This window comes from Phyllobates terribilis, unplaced genomic scaffold (genome assembly GCF_046119375.1).
Source record: "Phyllobates terribilis strain yellow unplaced genomic scaffold, ASM4611937v1 Scaffold_5__5_contigs__length_657084704, whole genome shotgun sequence".
Lineage (NCBI taxonomy): Eukaryota > Metazoa > Chordata > Amphibia > Anura > Dendrobatidae > Phyllobates > Phyllobates terribilis.
The window spans coordinates 17,271,903-17,285,248 of NW_027362765.1; the positions used below are offsets into that span (position 1 = coordinate 17,271,903).

The following is a 13,346-nucleotide window of genomic DNA, read 5'->3' on the forward strand; positions in this document are numbered from 1 at the left end:
TTATGGGAATAAAAGGGCTAGGAATAGGAGGAAGCCAATGTGGCTAAATAAGGAAGTCAAGAGGGCAATGAAAAACAAAAAAAGGGCTTTCGGTAAACTTAAACAAGAAGGCATCGAGGAAGCGCTAATATCTTATAGGGAAAAAAACAAAATCTGTAAGAAACAAATAAGAATAGCAAAAGAGGAGACAGAGAGACTAATTGCCAAGGAAAGTAAAACGAATCCCAAACTGTTCTTTAACTATATAAACAGTAAAAGGATTAAAACTGATGGCGTTGGCCCATTGAAAAATAACCTGGGTAAAATCATAGAGGGCGATGAGGGTAAAGCAAACCTACTCAATAGCTTCTTCTCCACTGTTTTCACAAAAGAAAACAATTTATCGGAGGAAATGCAGAGTGATAAAGTAAACCTTCCGCTAAATATCACCCACCTAACCCAGGAGGAAGTTCAGAAACGCCTAAATAATATCAAAATAGACAAGTCACCAGGCCCAGATGACATACACCCCCGGGTACTAAAAGAATTAAGTAATGTGATAGACAGGCCGCTGTATCTTATATTCAAGCACTCTTTATGGACAGGGACTGTCCCACTAGACTGGCGCCAAGCAAATGTGGTACCAATATTCAAAAAGGGGTCTAAAAGTGACCCTGTGAACTATAGACCAGTCAGCTTAACATCTGTTGTGGGTAAATTGTTTGAAGGATTTCTTAGAGATGCTATTGTAGAATATCTTAATGATAATAACTGTCTAACTCCATATCAACATGGATTCATGAGGGATCGCTCCTGCCAAACAAACCTGATCGCCTTCTACGAGGAGGTGAGCTCACAGCTGGACCGGGGAGAGTCAGTGGATGTTGTATACCTTGACTTCTCCAAAGCGTTTGATACTGTGCCACACAAAAGGTTGGTATATAAAATGAGAATGCTTGGTCTGGGGGATAATGTGTGCAAGTGGGTAAATAGCTGGCTGAGTGATAGAAAGCAGAGGGTGGTTATCAATGGAGTAAGCTCAGGGTGTGTCAGGGTTACTAGCGGGGTGCCTCAAGGGTCTGTCTTGGGCCCCATATTATTTAATATATTTATTAATGATCTAGTGGAAGGGTTGCATAGTAAAATAGCAATATTTGCAGATGATACTAAACTTTGTAAAGTAGTTAATACAGATGAGGATAGGGCACAGCTACAGGAGGATTTAGATAAATTGGGGAGTTGGGCCAAGAAATGGCAAATAGGGTTCAATGCCGATAAATGTAAGGTCATGCACATGGGAAAGAAAAACAGCAGTCACCCATACATATTAAATGGGAAACCGTTGGGGAAATCTGACATGGAGAAGGACCTGGGCGTCTTGGTTAATAGCAAATTAAATTGGAGTGCCCAGTGTCAGGCAGCAGCTGCGAAGGCAAATAGAGTCATGGCATGCATCAGAAGAGGAATAGGGGCATATGATGAGAACATTGTTCTTCCTCTGTATAAAGCGCTGGTAAGGCCGCACTTAGAATATTGTGCACAGTTCTGGGTTCCGGTGCTCAGGAAAGACATATTGGAGCTAGAGAGGGTACAAAGAAGGGCGACTAAGGTAATAAAGGGAATGGAGGGACTAGAATACCCAGAGAGGTTGTCAAAATTAGGCCTATTTACATTGGAAAAGAGAAGGCTTAGGGGAGACCTCATAAACATGTATAAATACATCAGGGGGCAGTACAGAGATCTCTCCCATGACCTGTTTATACCAAGGATGGTGACAAAGACGAGGGGGCACACTATGCGTCTGGAGGAAAGGAGGTTCCTGCACCAGCATAGAAGGGGATTCTTTACGGTCAGAGCCGTGAGACTCTGGAACTCTCTGGGAGAGGAAGTGGTGATGTCCAACTCACTTAATGAGTTCAAGAGAGGCCTGGACGCCTTTCTTAAGAACAATAAAATTACATCTTATGCTTAGTTAATTAATCCAGGGATTTAATCTGACTGCCAGATTGGTGTCGGGAAGTGAATTTTTCCTCAATGATGTAAATTGGCCTATACCGCATGGTATAGGAATAGCGGAATAGCTGCAGTGCACAAGAAATAGGCTGAACTGGATGGACGCTTGTCTTTTTTCGGCCTTATATACTATGTAACTATGTAACCACCCTTTGTTTCCTATCACTGAGCCAGTTCTAAACCCACATACATATATATTCCCCTATCCCCACTGTTATCATTTTATGTATTAACCTTTTGTGTGGAAACGTATCTAAAGCTTTTGAAAAGTCCATATACACAACATCCACTGAACACCGCTGCACTACATTATGGTGGAGAATGCCGGCAGTGTGAACTGAGGCATACCCAAAAGCCAGCTGCATATCTGTCATTAGGCCTGCCACTCTGCAGCCCGGGCCTGCAGACAAAATGGAGGAAATCCTGAGAGAGTTGGTCCTCACACAGCAACAACAGCAATAGACTAATAACCTGTTGCTGCTGCAGATTGCGGCTCTGCAAGACAAGCCACAAGCGCCAACCCCGAAACGTCGTGAGGCCCGGGATAAGGTCTGTTCTGCATTGAGGAAGTTGAGTACGGAGGACGATGTGGAGGCTTTCCTCACCGTCTATGAGCGCATAACGGCGCAGGAAATCCTGCCAGCCGACCAGTGGGCTGAAGTGGTGGCTCCATTCCTGATGGGCGACATGCAGAAAGCCTACTTTGACCTCAGTCGGGAGGATGCCCAGGACTATGGGAAGCTAAAAGGTGAGATCCTTGCCCGATTGGGGGTTAATACCTATGTGAGAGCCCAATGGGTGTTTTCATGGACCTTTGTGGAGGACCGACCCACGGTCTCAGGCATATGACTTGCTGCAGCTAGTAAAAAGGTGGCTCCAGATTGAGACCTTGACTCCGGCCCAGATGGTGGAGAGGGTGGTGGTCGACCGGCTTGTGAGAACTCTGCCAGCCACTATACAGCGTTGGGTGGGGCAAGGGGACCCGGGCACTGTAGACCAGGTGGTCGGCCTGATCGAGCGGTACACGGCCACACAAGACTTTGTCACGCCCCAGAACCCTGCAAACCCAGGAGCCGGGGAAAGGGTCGCGTGCCTCTGCTGGGGACAGTCAGCACCGAGCCTATACAGAGGGAGTACCCCAGAGTGAGGGTGGCAGGAGACCTGTTTCCCCTAAAACAGGCTCAAGGACTAACAGCGCCTCCACTATTAGGTGCTGGCGATGCCAAGGGCCCGGACATGTGGCTGCTAACTGCCCCCTGACTGTAGAACCCATTGACTGCGGGTTTACTCGTCGGGTGTCCATGTATACCCAGACAGTCTGAACCGTAAATGCAGACACGACGCGCAGTGAACCCCAACTGTGCCAGGTACACGTCAACGGGTACCCGACGGAGGCCCTCTTGGTATCAGGGAGCCTGGTGACACTTGTCCATGCGTTGTTGGTTGCTGAGCACAGCCCCAATGGTCGGAAAGTCGGGGTTGTTTGCATACATGGGGATCTCCGAGAGTACCCGACAGTGGAGGTTAATTTTTCCACCCTGTGTTGTGAGATTAAACATGTAGTGGGAGTGGTGAAGATCCTTCCCTATGGGACTGTGTTGGGAAGAGACTTGCCCCTGTTCTGGTCCCTGTGGGAGAACAAAATGAACCCTCCCATGGTGAATGTCATTCCGGGCATGGAACCCTAAGATACAGAGTCAGGGATAACTGCCATAGGGGTCGCCAACCTAGGGACAGAGTGTAACCCCGATGGGTTTTCCCTAAAGGTGTTGGCAGGAGAGGTCGAGGAGACCCTGTTGATTCCAGAGCTGGAAGTGTCCCCTGGTACATTTGGGACAGCTCAGCTCCAGGATCCCACTCTAGCCCGAGCACGAGAAAGGGTGGTAGAAATAAATGGGGTGCCTCAGCAACCGGGTTCAGAGGCGTTTTTCCCAGGAGTCAACCAGGAGTTATTATATAGGGTTGATAAAATCCAGGGTGAAATAGTGGAACAACTGGTAGTGCCCCAGTCGTATCGTTGGGCGGTGCTAGAGATTGCCCATACACACATGCTGGGTGGTCACTTGGGCGTAAAGACAAAACCAGAAAGTATTCTTTAGCGGTTCTTTTGGCCAGGGATTTATTCCGAGGTGCAGAGGTATTGTGAGTCATGTCCCGAGTGTCAACTTACCACAACCACTGCAAATTTCCAGAGTTCATTGGTACCTCTGCCCATTATAGAGGTACCATTTGAGTGGATTGCTATGGATCTGGTGGGGCCCATAGTAAAATCCGCCCGTGGCCACCAGCATATTTTGGTGGTAGATTATGACACCCGTTACCCAGAGGCAATACCCTTTCGCCACACTTCGGCAAAACTTGTCACCCAAGAGCTGATTGCAATGTTCTTCCACCTTGGGCTACCAAAGGAGGTCTTTACATATCAGAGGACTCCTTTTATGTCCAAGGTGACAATGGAGCTATGCAAGCTGCTCCGGATTAAACAGTTGCGCACATCGGTGTACCACCCACAGACCCATGGGTTGGTGGAGAAATGTAATAAGACTCTTAAATCTATGCTAAAAAAAGTGGTCTCCAAGGACAGGAGGGATTGGGACATGTTACTAACCCTACTTGATGTTCACTGTCCGCGAGGTACCACAGGCTTCCACGGGCTTATCACCCTTTGAGCTATTGTATGGCAGGCATCATAGGGGGTTGCTGGATGTAACCAAGGAGACGTGGGAACAGGAGCCAACTCCGCAAAGGAGTGTAATTGAGCACGTGACAAGCATGCAGGATGGATCACGGCGGTCATGCCTATAGTAAAAGAGCATCTAATGGATGCCCTGGCAGCACAGAGTCGCACATATAATAAAGGAGCCACAGTCAGGTCCTTTAACGAAGGGGATCGAGTGTTAGCACTAGTGCCCACAGCAAAGAGTAAACTCATGGCCAAGTTGCAAGGGCCATATAAAGTACGGGAAAAGGTGAGGGAGGTGAATTACCGAGTGTACCAGCCCGGAAAGAGAAAACCAGATCAACTGTATCATGTGAACCTGCTAAAAGCCTGGAAAGACCAGGAATGTTTGGTTATGGATGCGACTCCGGTCGTACCGTTGGGGAACCCTCTGACACCAGCCAGGGACATGGCCGGGGGTGAGGTTAAGACAAGTGATGCTCTCACTAAGCAGCAGCGATGAGGAACGGAATCTGGTGCATCAGAATACTGACGTATTCTCAGAACAGTCTGGCCGGACCTCAGTGATCCGGCATGACATTGTCACCGAGCCTCAGGTAAGGGTACGAATGAAACCGTACCGTGTGCCAGAAACCCGGAGGCAAGCCATCGCGACTGAAGTAAAGCAAATGCTCCAGTTAGGAGTCATTGAGGAATCCAGGAGTGAGTGTGCTAGCCCCATTGTGCTGATTCCAAAGCCAGACGGGTCGTTACTAGTGATGAGCGAGTATGTTCTGTTAACCCTTTCGGCGAGTATGCTCGGGCCGAGCACCGAGTACTTATAGCTGCTCGGTGATATGTTTGAATCACTCCCGTGTGCATGATTTGCGACTGTTTGACAGCTTTAGTACATGTAAGGAATGTCTATTTCTTACACATTCCTCACATGTATTAAAGTTGTCAAACAGTCGCAAATAATGCACACGGGAGTGATTCAAACATAACACCGAGCAGCTGTAACTACTCGGTGCTCGGCCCGAGCATACTCGCCGAAGAACATACTCTCTCATCACTAGTCGTTACGATTATGTAATGACTTCCGAAAATTGAATGAAGTGTCAAAGTTTGACCTATATCCAATGCCCTGGGTAGACGAGCTAGTTGAAAGACTGGGGCAGGCCCAGTACTTCACCATGCTCGATCTTACCAAGGGTTACTGGCAGGTGCCCCTGACAGAATCGGAGGGTTTCTATCACTATGTCGTCTTGCCTTTTAGATTACATGGGGCTCCAACTACCTTCCAGAGGTTGATGGATATAGTGTTAGAGCCACACCAGACGTACGTGTCAGCATATGTAGACAATATCATCATCTTTAGTACAGACTGGCATACCCACCTGTCCCAGGTACAAGTGGTGCTGGATTCACTCAGAATCGCGGGGTTAACAGCGAACCCAAAAAAATGTGCGATATGTCTCAAGGAAGCCCGGTACTTGTCACTTGGATCTTGTAACGTATACACTGTTCCATTTTTCTGGACCTGCAGCTGGAAAGGGTACCCTAAGGAGTACATCAGGCCATTTTACCAGAGGGCATCAAGTAGTCGTTTCAATACCCTTATTTTAGCAAGTGTCATTCAGGCCAGATCTCTGAGCAATTAAATACGTTTTCAAGTGAAAACAACAGGTCCCAACTCTCTTGCTTTCCTTTTACATTGAAAAAATCTATATGTCCCATCGGATGCTCAGGATCTGGGCCATGATTGCCTAGTGTCCGGTGCGCCCTGTCGATATCCAGCTCCTTATCAATAGGATCACAAAGGATATTATTTTCTTGGTCATCAACCATATTAAACAGACTGTTTATTTGCTGGCTGTGAAGATCCAGTGTTTGTTTATGAGCATTTTGATGGCCCACAACTTCAATGACATCATCCCCATATCTCTGTACCTTGTCAGTAAGCTGTGACAGGTTTGAAGTGAGGGAATGGGTCATGGAAATATTGAAAATTCTCTCTTCTGCCCTGTTATAGAAATTAAGAAAATGTATTCTCCCCCCCCCCCCCCCCATCAAGCCGTTCTTGCCTCTTCCATTATCCACCACCTGTCTCTGTGTTAATTAGCACGCGCAGGCGAAGAGGCTTGTAGGCCGATGCCAGTACCCAAAGAGGTGGCAAATCCAATTAACAGAGACCTGCCATAAATTTACATCTAGCTAAGGAATATTTAGTTCCCGGGCTTCAAAAGAATTCAACAGAAATCTGCAGCCGGGCCAGCGCCGACAAGAAATATGAAATATCTAAAATTCCATACGTCCGATAATAATGGGACCGATATTTTTAGTGACAGGGTCAGCCAAGGGACAAGATGCACAATTTTCCGTTGTGGTACACCCCTCTTGGGAGCGGTAAAGCAAAAGTACAAAATAACAGACCGTAGCTAGGTCATGTGTGGTCTCTACAGAAAAGTAAATTCATATTGGAAATTATTATGGCGTCGTTTGCAAGCTTCTGCGATCAACGAGCGATAAGTTATCCCAGAAGTTAGCGATTTTAATAAAAATGTGAAGGCTGGAGACCGGCCCACATGATGTCATCCCAGGGGGTGTGTGGGCAGGTCTCCCCCTTCGGCATAAAAGAACCCACTGAGGATCGATCAGCATTCACTGCAGGGGTTATAGAGACTATAAGCAAAGGATCACGTTCGATAACGGTCTAATGGGGGCGCCCCCCCCCAGCTATACTGAATTGTCTCTGCGATCTTATAGTAAGTTCTTCTAATCCTTATTATTTTGTGTAACAGCATATGTATTGTATTGTCTCCTTTTGTAAAACCTTTTTGTATATTTTTCCTAAACACTGCCTCCCGTTTGGATTAAATATAAAATTTAATAGTCCTGTTTCTTTTGTTCTGTAATCGTTCCCTCCCCCGAAGCCATATATATATGCTACCAGAGCGCAGGCGTCCGACCAGGCCAGTATTATATTTCAAACTCGGTCGGTGGTGGCAGCGAATGATAAAAAGTGAGCTATTGTGAAGCTGGCAGTGACCATACGGGGTCGTATACACATATTCCATGCATTGGAATCTGGAGGTGTGTACGCCATACGCTCACTGGGTGCTTGCCGATACCTACGTAGTGAGTAATCGGGGTCGTGTGTGCACGAATCCCTGCTCAACCCTGACAGATCAACGGCAGTGGTGGGATGTTGTGTGATCTCCCTGGTGTCGTCGCTGAGAAACCCTGACAGAATGTATTTCAGTTTTGTATGTGGTCTCCAGCCTCTGTATATATTGTCCCATGAGTTGTTTAAAAGGTACAGATGCAATATGATGTTTAAAATCAATTATGGCATTCCCCATATCGGAATCCCCTGTGGCTTGAGGTAGAGGGGTAAATTTGCCTGTGAATAAGTACTGCTGAATATGTACACCAGGTTATAGAGCAAGTGCTCCCTCCAAGACTCGGGGGCAACCGCATAGGTTTGCTGAAGAGAAGGGATGCCTACTGGTTCCATAAATTACAGGCTCTGACCCGAAAGGGGTTGAACAGAGACTACGACTTACAAACAAAGCAGCACACTGTAACACTAAGTATGGGAACATGAAATGTATGAAATTAGAATAGCATTACTGCTGTAGAAAATAGAAATAAATAAGAAATCTTAGAGAATAAATTCATGTGTACCTGGTAGCCATGTTAAGGCGTCTCTCAAAATATCAGGACCCTATCAATGTGAACGCCTCCCTAAGGGACTATGTCTATGTACAGTGGGTATGGAACTTACTCAGACTCCTTTAAATTTTCACTCTGTTTCATTGCAGCCATTTGGTAAATTCTAAAAAGTTTTTTTTTTTTCTCATTAATGTACATTCTGTACCCCATCTTGACAGAAATGTAGACATTTTTGCAAATTTATTAAAAAAGAAAAGCTGAAATATCACATGCTCATACGTATTCAGCTCCTTGGCTCAGTATTGAGTAGAAGCACCCTTTTGAGCTAGTACAGCCATGAGTCTTCTTGGAAATGATGCAACAAGTTTTTCACACCTGGATTTGGGGATCCTCTGCCATTCTTCCTTGCAGATCCTCTCCAGTTCTGTCAGGTTGCATGGTGAACGTTGGTGGACAGCCATTTTCAGGTCTCTCCAGAGATGCTCAATTGGGTTTAGGTCAGGGCTCTGGCTGGGCCAGTCACGAATGGTCACAGATTTGTTCTGAAGCCACTCCTTTGTTATTTTAGCTACAGTGGGGAAAAAACAGTATTTAGTCAGCCACCAATTGCGCAAGTTCTCCCATTTAAAAAGATGAGAGAGGCCTGTAATTGACATCCTAGGTGTTCTATATCCTTTTTTTTGCAATGACAGAGGTCAAACGTTTTCTGTAAGTCTTCAGAAGGTTGGCACACACTGTTGCTGGTATGTTGGCCCATTCCTCCATGCAGATCTCCTCTAGAGCAGTGATGTTTTGGGGCTGTCACTGGGCAACACGGACTTTCAACTCCCTCCAAAGGTTTTCTATAGGGTTTAGATCTGAAGACTGGCTAGACCACTCCAGGACCTTGAACTACTTCTTATGAAGCCACTCCTTCGTTGCCCTGGGGGTGTGCTTAGGATTATTATCATGATGAAAGATCCAGCCACGTTTCAACTTCAATGCCCTTGCTGATGGAAGGAGGTTTGCACTCAAAATCTCACGATATATGGCCCCATTCATTCTTTCATGTACACGATCAGTCGTCCTGGTCCCTTGGCACAAAAACAGCCCCAAAGCAGTATGTTGCCACCCCCATGCTTCACAGTAGGTATGGTGTTCTCCAAACACAACGAGTTGTGTTTCTGCCAAACAGTTCTACTTTGGTTTCATCTGACCATATGACATTCTCCCATTACTCTTCTGGATCATCCAAATGCTCTCTAGCAAACTTCAGACGGGCCCGGACATGTAATGGCTTAAGCAGGGGGACACATCTGGCACTGCAGGATCTGAGTCCCTGGCGGCATAGTGTGTCACTGATGGTTGCCTGTGTAACGTTGGTTCCAGCTCTCTGCAGGTCATTCACTAGGTCCCCCCGTGTGGTTCTGGGATTTTTGCTCACCGTACTTGAATCATTTTGACCCCACGGGGTGAGATCTTGTGTGGAGCACCAGATCGATGGAGATTATCAGTGGTCTTGTATGTCTTCCATTTTCTAATTATTGCTCCCACAGTTGATTTCTTCACACCAAGCTGCTTGCCTATTGTAGAATTAGTCTTCCCAGCCTTGTGTAGGGCTACAATTTTGTTTCTGGTGTCCTTCAACAGCTCTTTGGTCTACACCATAGTGGAGTTTGGAGTATGACTGTTTGATGTTGCGGACAGGTGTCTTTTTTACTGATAACAAATTCAAACAGGTGCCTGTACTACAGGTAATGAGTGGAAGACAGAGGAGCCTCTTAAGGAAGAAGTTACAGGTCTGTGAGAGCCAGTAATCTTGCTTGTTTGTAATTGACCAAATACTTATTTTCCACCAAAATTTTTTAAAAATTTCTTTCCAAATCAGACAATGTGATTTTCAGGATTTGTTTTCTCATTTTGTCTCTCATAGTTGAGGTCTACCTATGATGTCAATTACAGGCCTCTCTCATCTTTTTAAGTGGGAGAACTTGCACAATTGGTGGCTGACTAAATACTTTTTTTCCCCACTGTATGTGCTTAGGGTCATTGTCTTGTTGGAAGGTGAACCTTCGGCCAAGTCTGAGGTCCAGAGCACTCTTGAAGAGGTTTTCATCCAGGAGATCTCTGTACTTGGCCGCATTCATGTTTCCTTCAATTGCAACTAGTCGTCCTGTCCCTGCAGCTGAAAAACACCCCCATAGCATGATGCTGCCACCACCATGTTTCACTGTTGGGATTGTATTGGGCAGATGATGAGCAGTGCCTTGTTTTCTCCACTCATACCGCTTAGAATTATCACCAAAAAGTTCTATCTTCATCTCATCAGACCAGAGAATCTTATTTCTCATAGTCTGGGAGTCCTTCATGTTTTTGAGCAAACTCTATGCAGGCTTTCATATGTCTTGCACTGAGAGGCTTCTGTCGGGCCACTCTGCCAGATAGTTGACTTTGTGGAACTTTCTCCCATCTCCCTACTGCATCTCTGGAGTTCAGCCACAGTGATCTTGGGGTTCTTCTTTACCTCTCTCACCAAGGCTCTTCTCCCACGATTGCTCAGTTTGGCTGGACGACCAGGTCTAGGAAGACTTCCGGTAGTCCCAAACTTCTTCAATTTAAGGATTATGGAGGCCACTGTTCTCTTAGGAACCTTGAGTAATGCAGAATTTTTTTTGTAACCTTGAAATGATTAAAAGAAAAGAGATGCGCTGCAAAGCACTCATAAAATACAAAAAGAGTGATTACTACCTGTCATAGAGAAAATGGTAGTCCAAATGAAGCACTTCAGATATACGCGTGCAGCTTCCAGGGGTCCTATGAAGAAGTCACAACTGCAACTAGAGGTGATGGACAAGTGGTGGAGTCTGTAGAACAAGCCGTGAGTATTGCAGAAAATGGGTTCAGACAGCGTGTTAACGCCGGAGATAGAGGGCTGTAGAGACTCTGGCTTTCAGGTACATGCAGCCTTTGCACTAGGTGGATACAGGGATGAAGATCATGGGTGAGAAGAACTGCAGACAGCCTGATAGGTGTGCCGGCGGTCACACATGCAGGACAGCTGATGATCAAGGATGTGAGCGCTTAGTATCTGTGTGACGTCACAACAGCTGGGGGATTCCACTGAGGGAAAAACAGTACAACGCTTATCCGACGCGTTTCTGAGGTCACGGCCTCCTCAATAAGGGATCTCCCAGCTGTTGTGACGTCACACAGATACTAAGCGCTTAGAGAGGAGTTCCCATTGATAGGGTCCTGGTAATTTGAGAGACGCCTTAACATGGCTGCCAGGTACACATGAATTGGTCAATTTATGCGCTAAGATTTCTCATTTATTTCTATTTTCTACAGCAGTAATGCTATTCATACTTCATATATTTCATGGTCGCATACTTAGCGTTGCAGTGTGCTGCTTTGTTTGTTAGTTGTATATGGAGGTAGCTGCTCCTAGTAAGCACCTGTTCACACCTATTGCTTGTTTTGGAAGTGACAGCCATTTTTTTTCTGTTCAGAGACTACGACTTGCTATCATTTATTTGACTTAATTTGAGGTAAATTTATGGAGTAATATCCATTTGGACTTTGACTATGCCACCAGACATAATGTGTTTATTCATATACCTCCCGTTTGAATTCTGATTATTTTAATATTTGCCAAAATTATGCGATTTTGTTATTAATATTTTTTCCCTTTATTTCAGAGGGATCTTCTTTCCATATCTTCCTCTTGATATCTTGCCTCTATCAAAGTCAATCACGTCCTAAATACACCTTCCCCAAATGTGCATTCATACGGCCTGTAGATCGCAGGTCCTTCACTGTGGAACGCATATCACGCCCCTTTCCTGGATTTGCGTATACATGAGACTTTCCGGAGGTGTGAAACGCATACAGACCCAGTCACGACGTCACTTCTGGTGACGTCACCTCTAGTCACCGTCCGGAATAGCGCCGCTGTAGCTCCTAATGATGTTTCCTGGGCTACCATAGTCCCGTCCCTTACCTATTTATGCACTACCTGTCCTTCTGCGCACATGGCGATCTAGGAGACTAGTGGTGGATACCGCGTCTCATGCCTTGCATGCCACCTTTTCTCTTCTAATGTGTAAGGCTCATTCTGTGTCATCTGGCTGTCATGTTCCACTCTATGTCTGGGTACCAGTTTCATACATGGCTATTTACTTTCACAGATCTGGTCCTCTGACCTGACACGGTGTCTTCACACCTCTTTGAGCACTCTGGTGGGTCTTATCTACTCTATTATGCCTGGATCCATTATCCAGGCATATTATTAGATTATGCCTATCCATTTCTCTTTTTAGATTGTACCCTGGTGTTAAATTCTCCAGCAGTAAAATGACTTGATTAGATCACATGACATTTGTATAAATGCATGTTGTTTGTTTTTTGTTTGATATGTCAGCTTTTGTTATTTTTTTCTCTGTACTACAGCATACTGCGCCGCAGCCTTGTATTGCGAAAACGACAGTGAGTCACAGAGACTTCCGTTCTGCTGGCAGTACACAGCCAAACGGGGCTGGAGGGAAACAAAGCGCGCTCCACGGGAGCGGCGCTTTGCACATGCGCGGGTGGGGAGGCACAGCAGGGCACGTCACAGGGCCTGCCACAGGGCCCTGTGACTTGCAGGGAGTTGTGGCGGGGGGGGGATATGGTAATTTAGCACAGAGGTGGCGATTTAGGGGAATAGCAAGCAGATAGGAGGGGATTTCTTCCTGTCCCCCGGACGCCAAGCATCTGGAAAACAGACTTTATAAAAACATTTCTCTGCAATCAGACCTCTGCTATGGGCCATACAGGTAAGTATAGATTTACTTTTCTATCAGCTGTATGCCCATAGTAGAGGTCTGATATCGCCCAGGGGGGTAACACATTCTCTTTAAGAAGATACAATTTTTGGTTAAAACATTTTCAACATTCTAAACATAACTAAATGTAACAACCTCACGTGAGCCCCGGGAACGCGAGTCCCGACAGCGCTGTAACGGCGAAGGCACAGAAAATGAGTATGAGTGTTTTTATTTTA

The 13,346-nt window shown here is 45.9% G+C and overlaps 1 protein-coding gene across 2 annotated transcripts in view; it reads left to right on the forward strand.

The window, feature by feature from the left end:
• Positions 1–12,216, forward strand: part of LOC141270584 (gastrula zinc finger protein XlCGF66.1-like) — a 37,987-nt gene extending 25,771 nt beyond the window's left edge. For both annotated transcript variants that reach the window (XM_073680662.1, XM_073680661.1), the window contains one exon: positions 12,004–12,216. In XM_073680662.1, coding sequence (XP_073536763.1) covers positions 12,004–12,167 — 164 coding nt within the window. In that variant the 3' untranslated portion in view covers positions 12,168–12,216. The remainder of the gene's footprint in view (positions 1–12,003) is intronic.
• Positions 12,217–13,346: the final 1,130 nt, after the last annotated feature.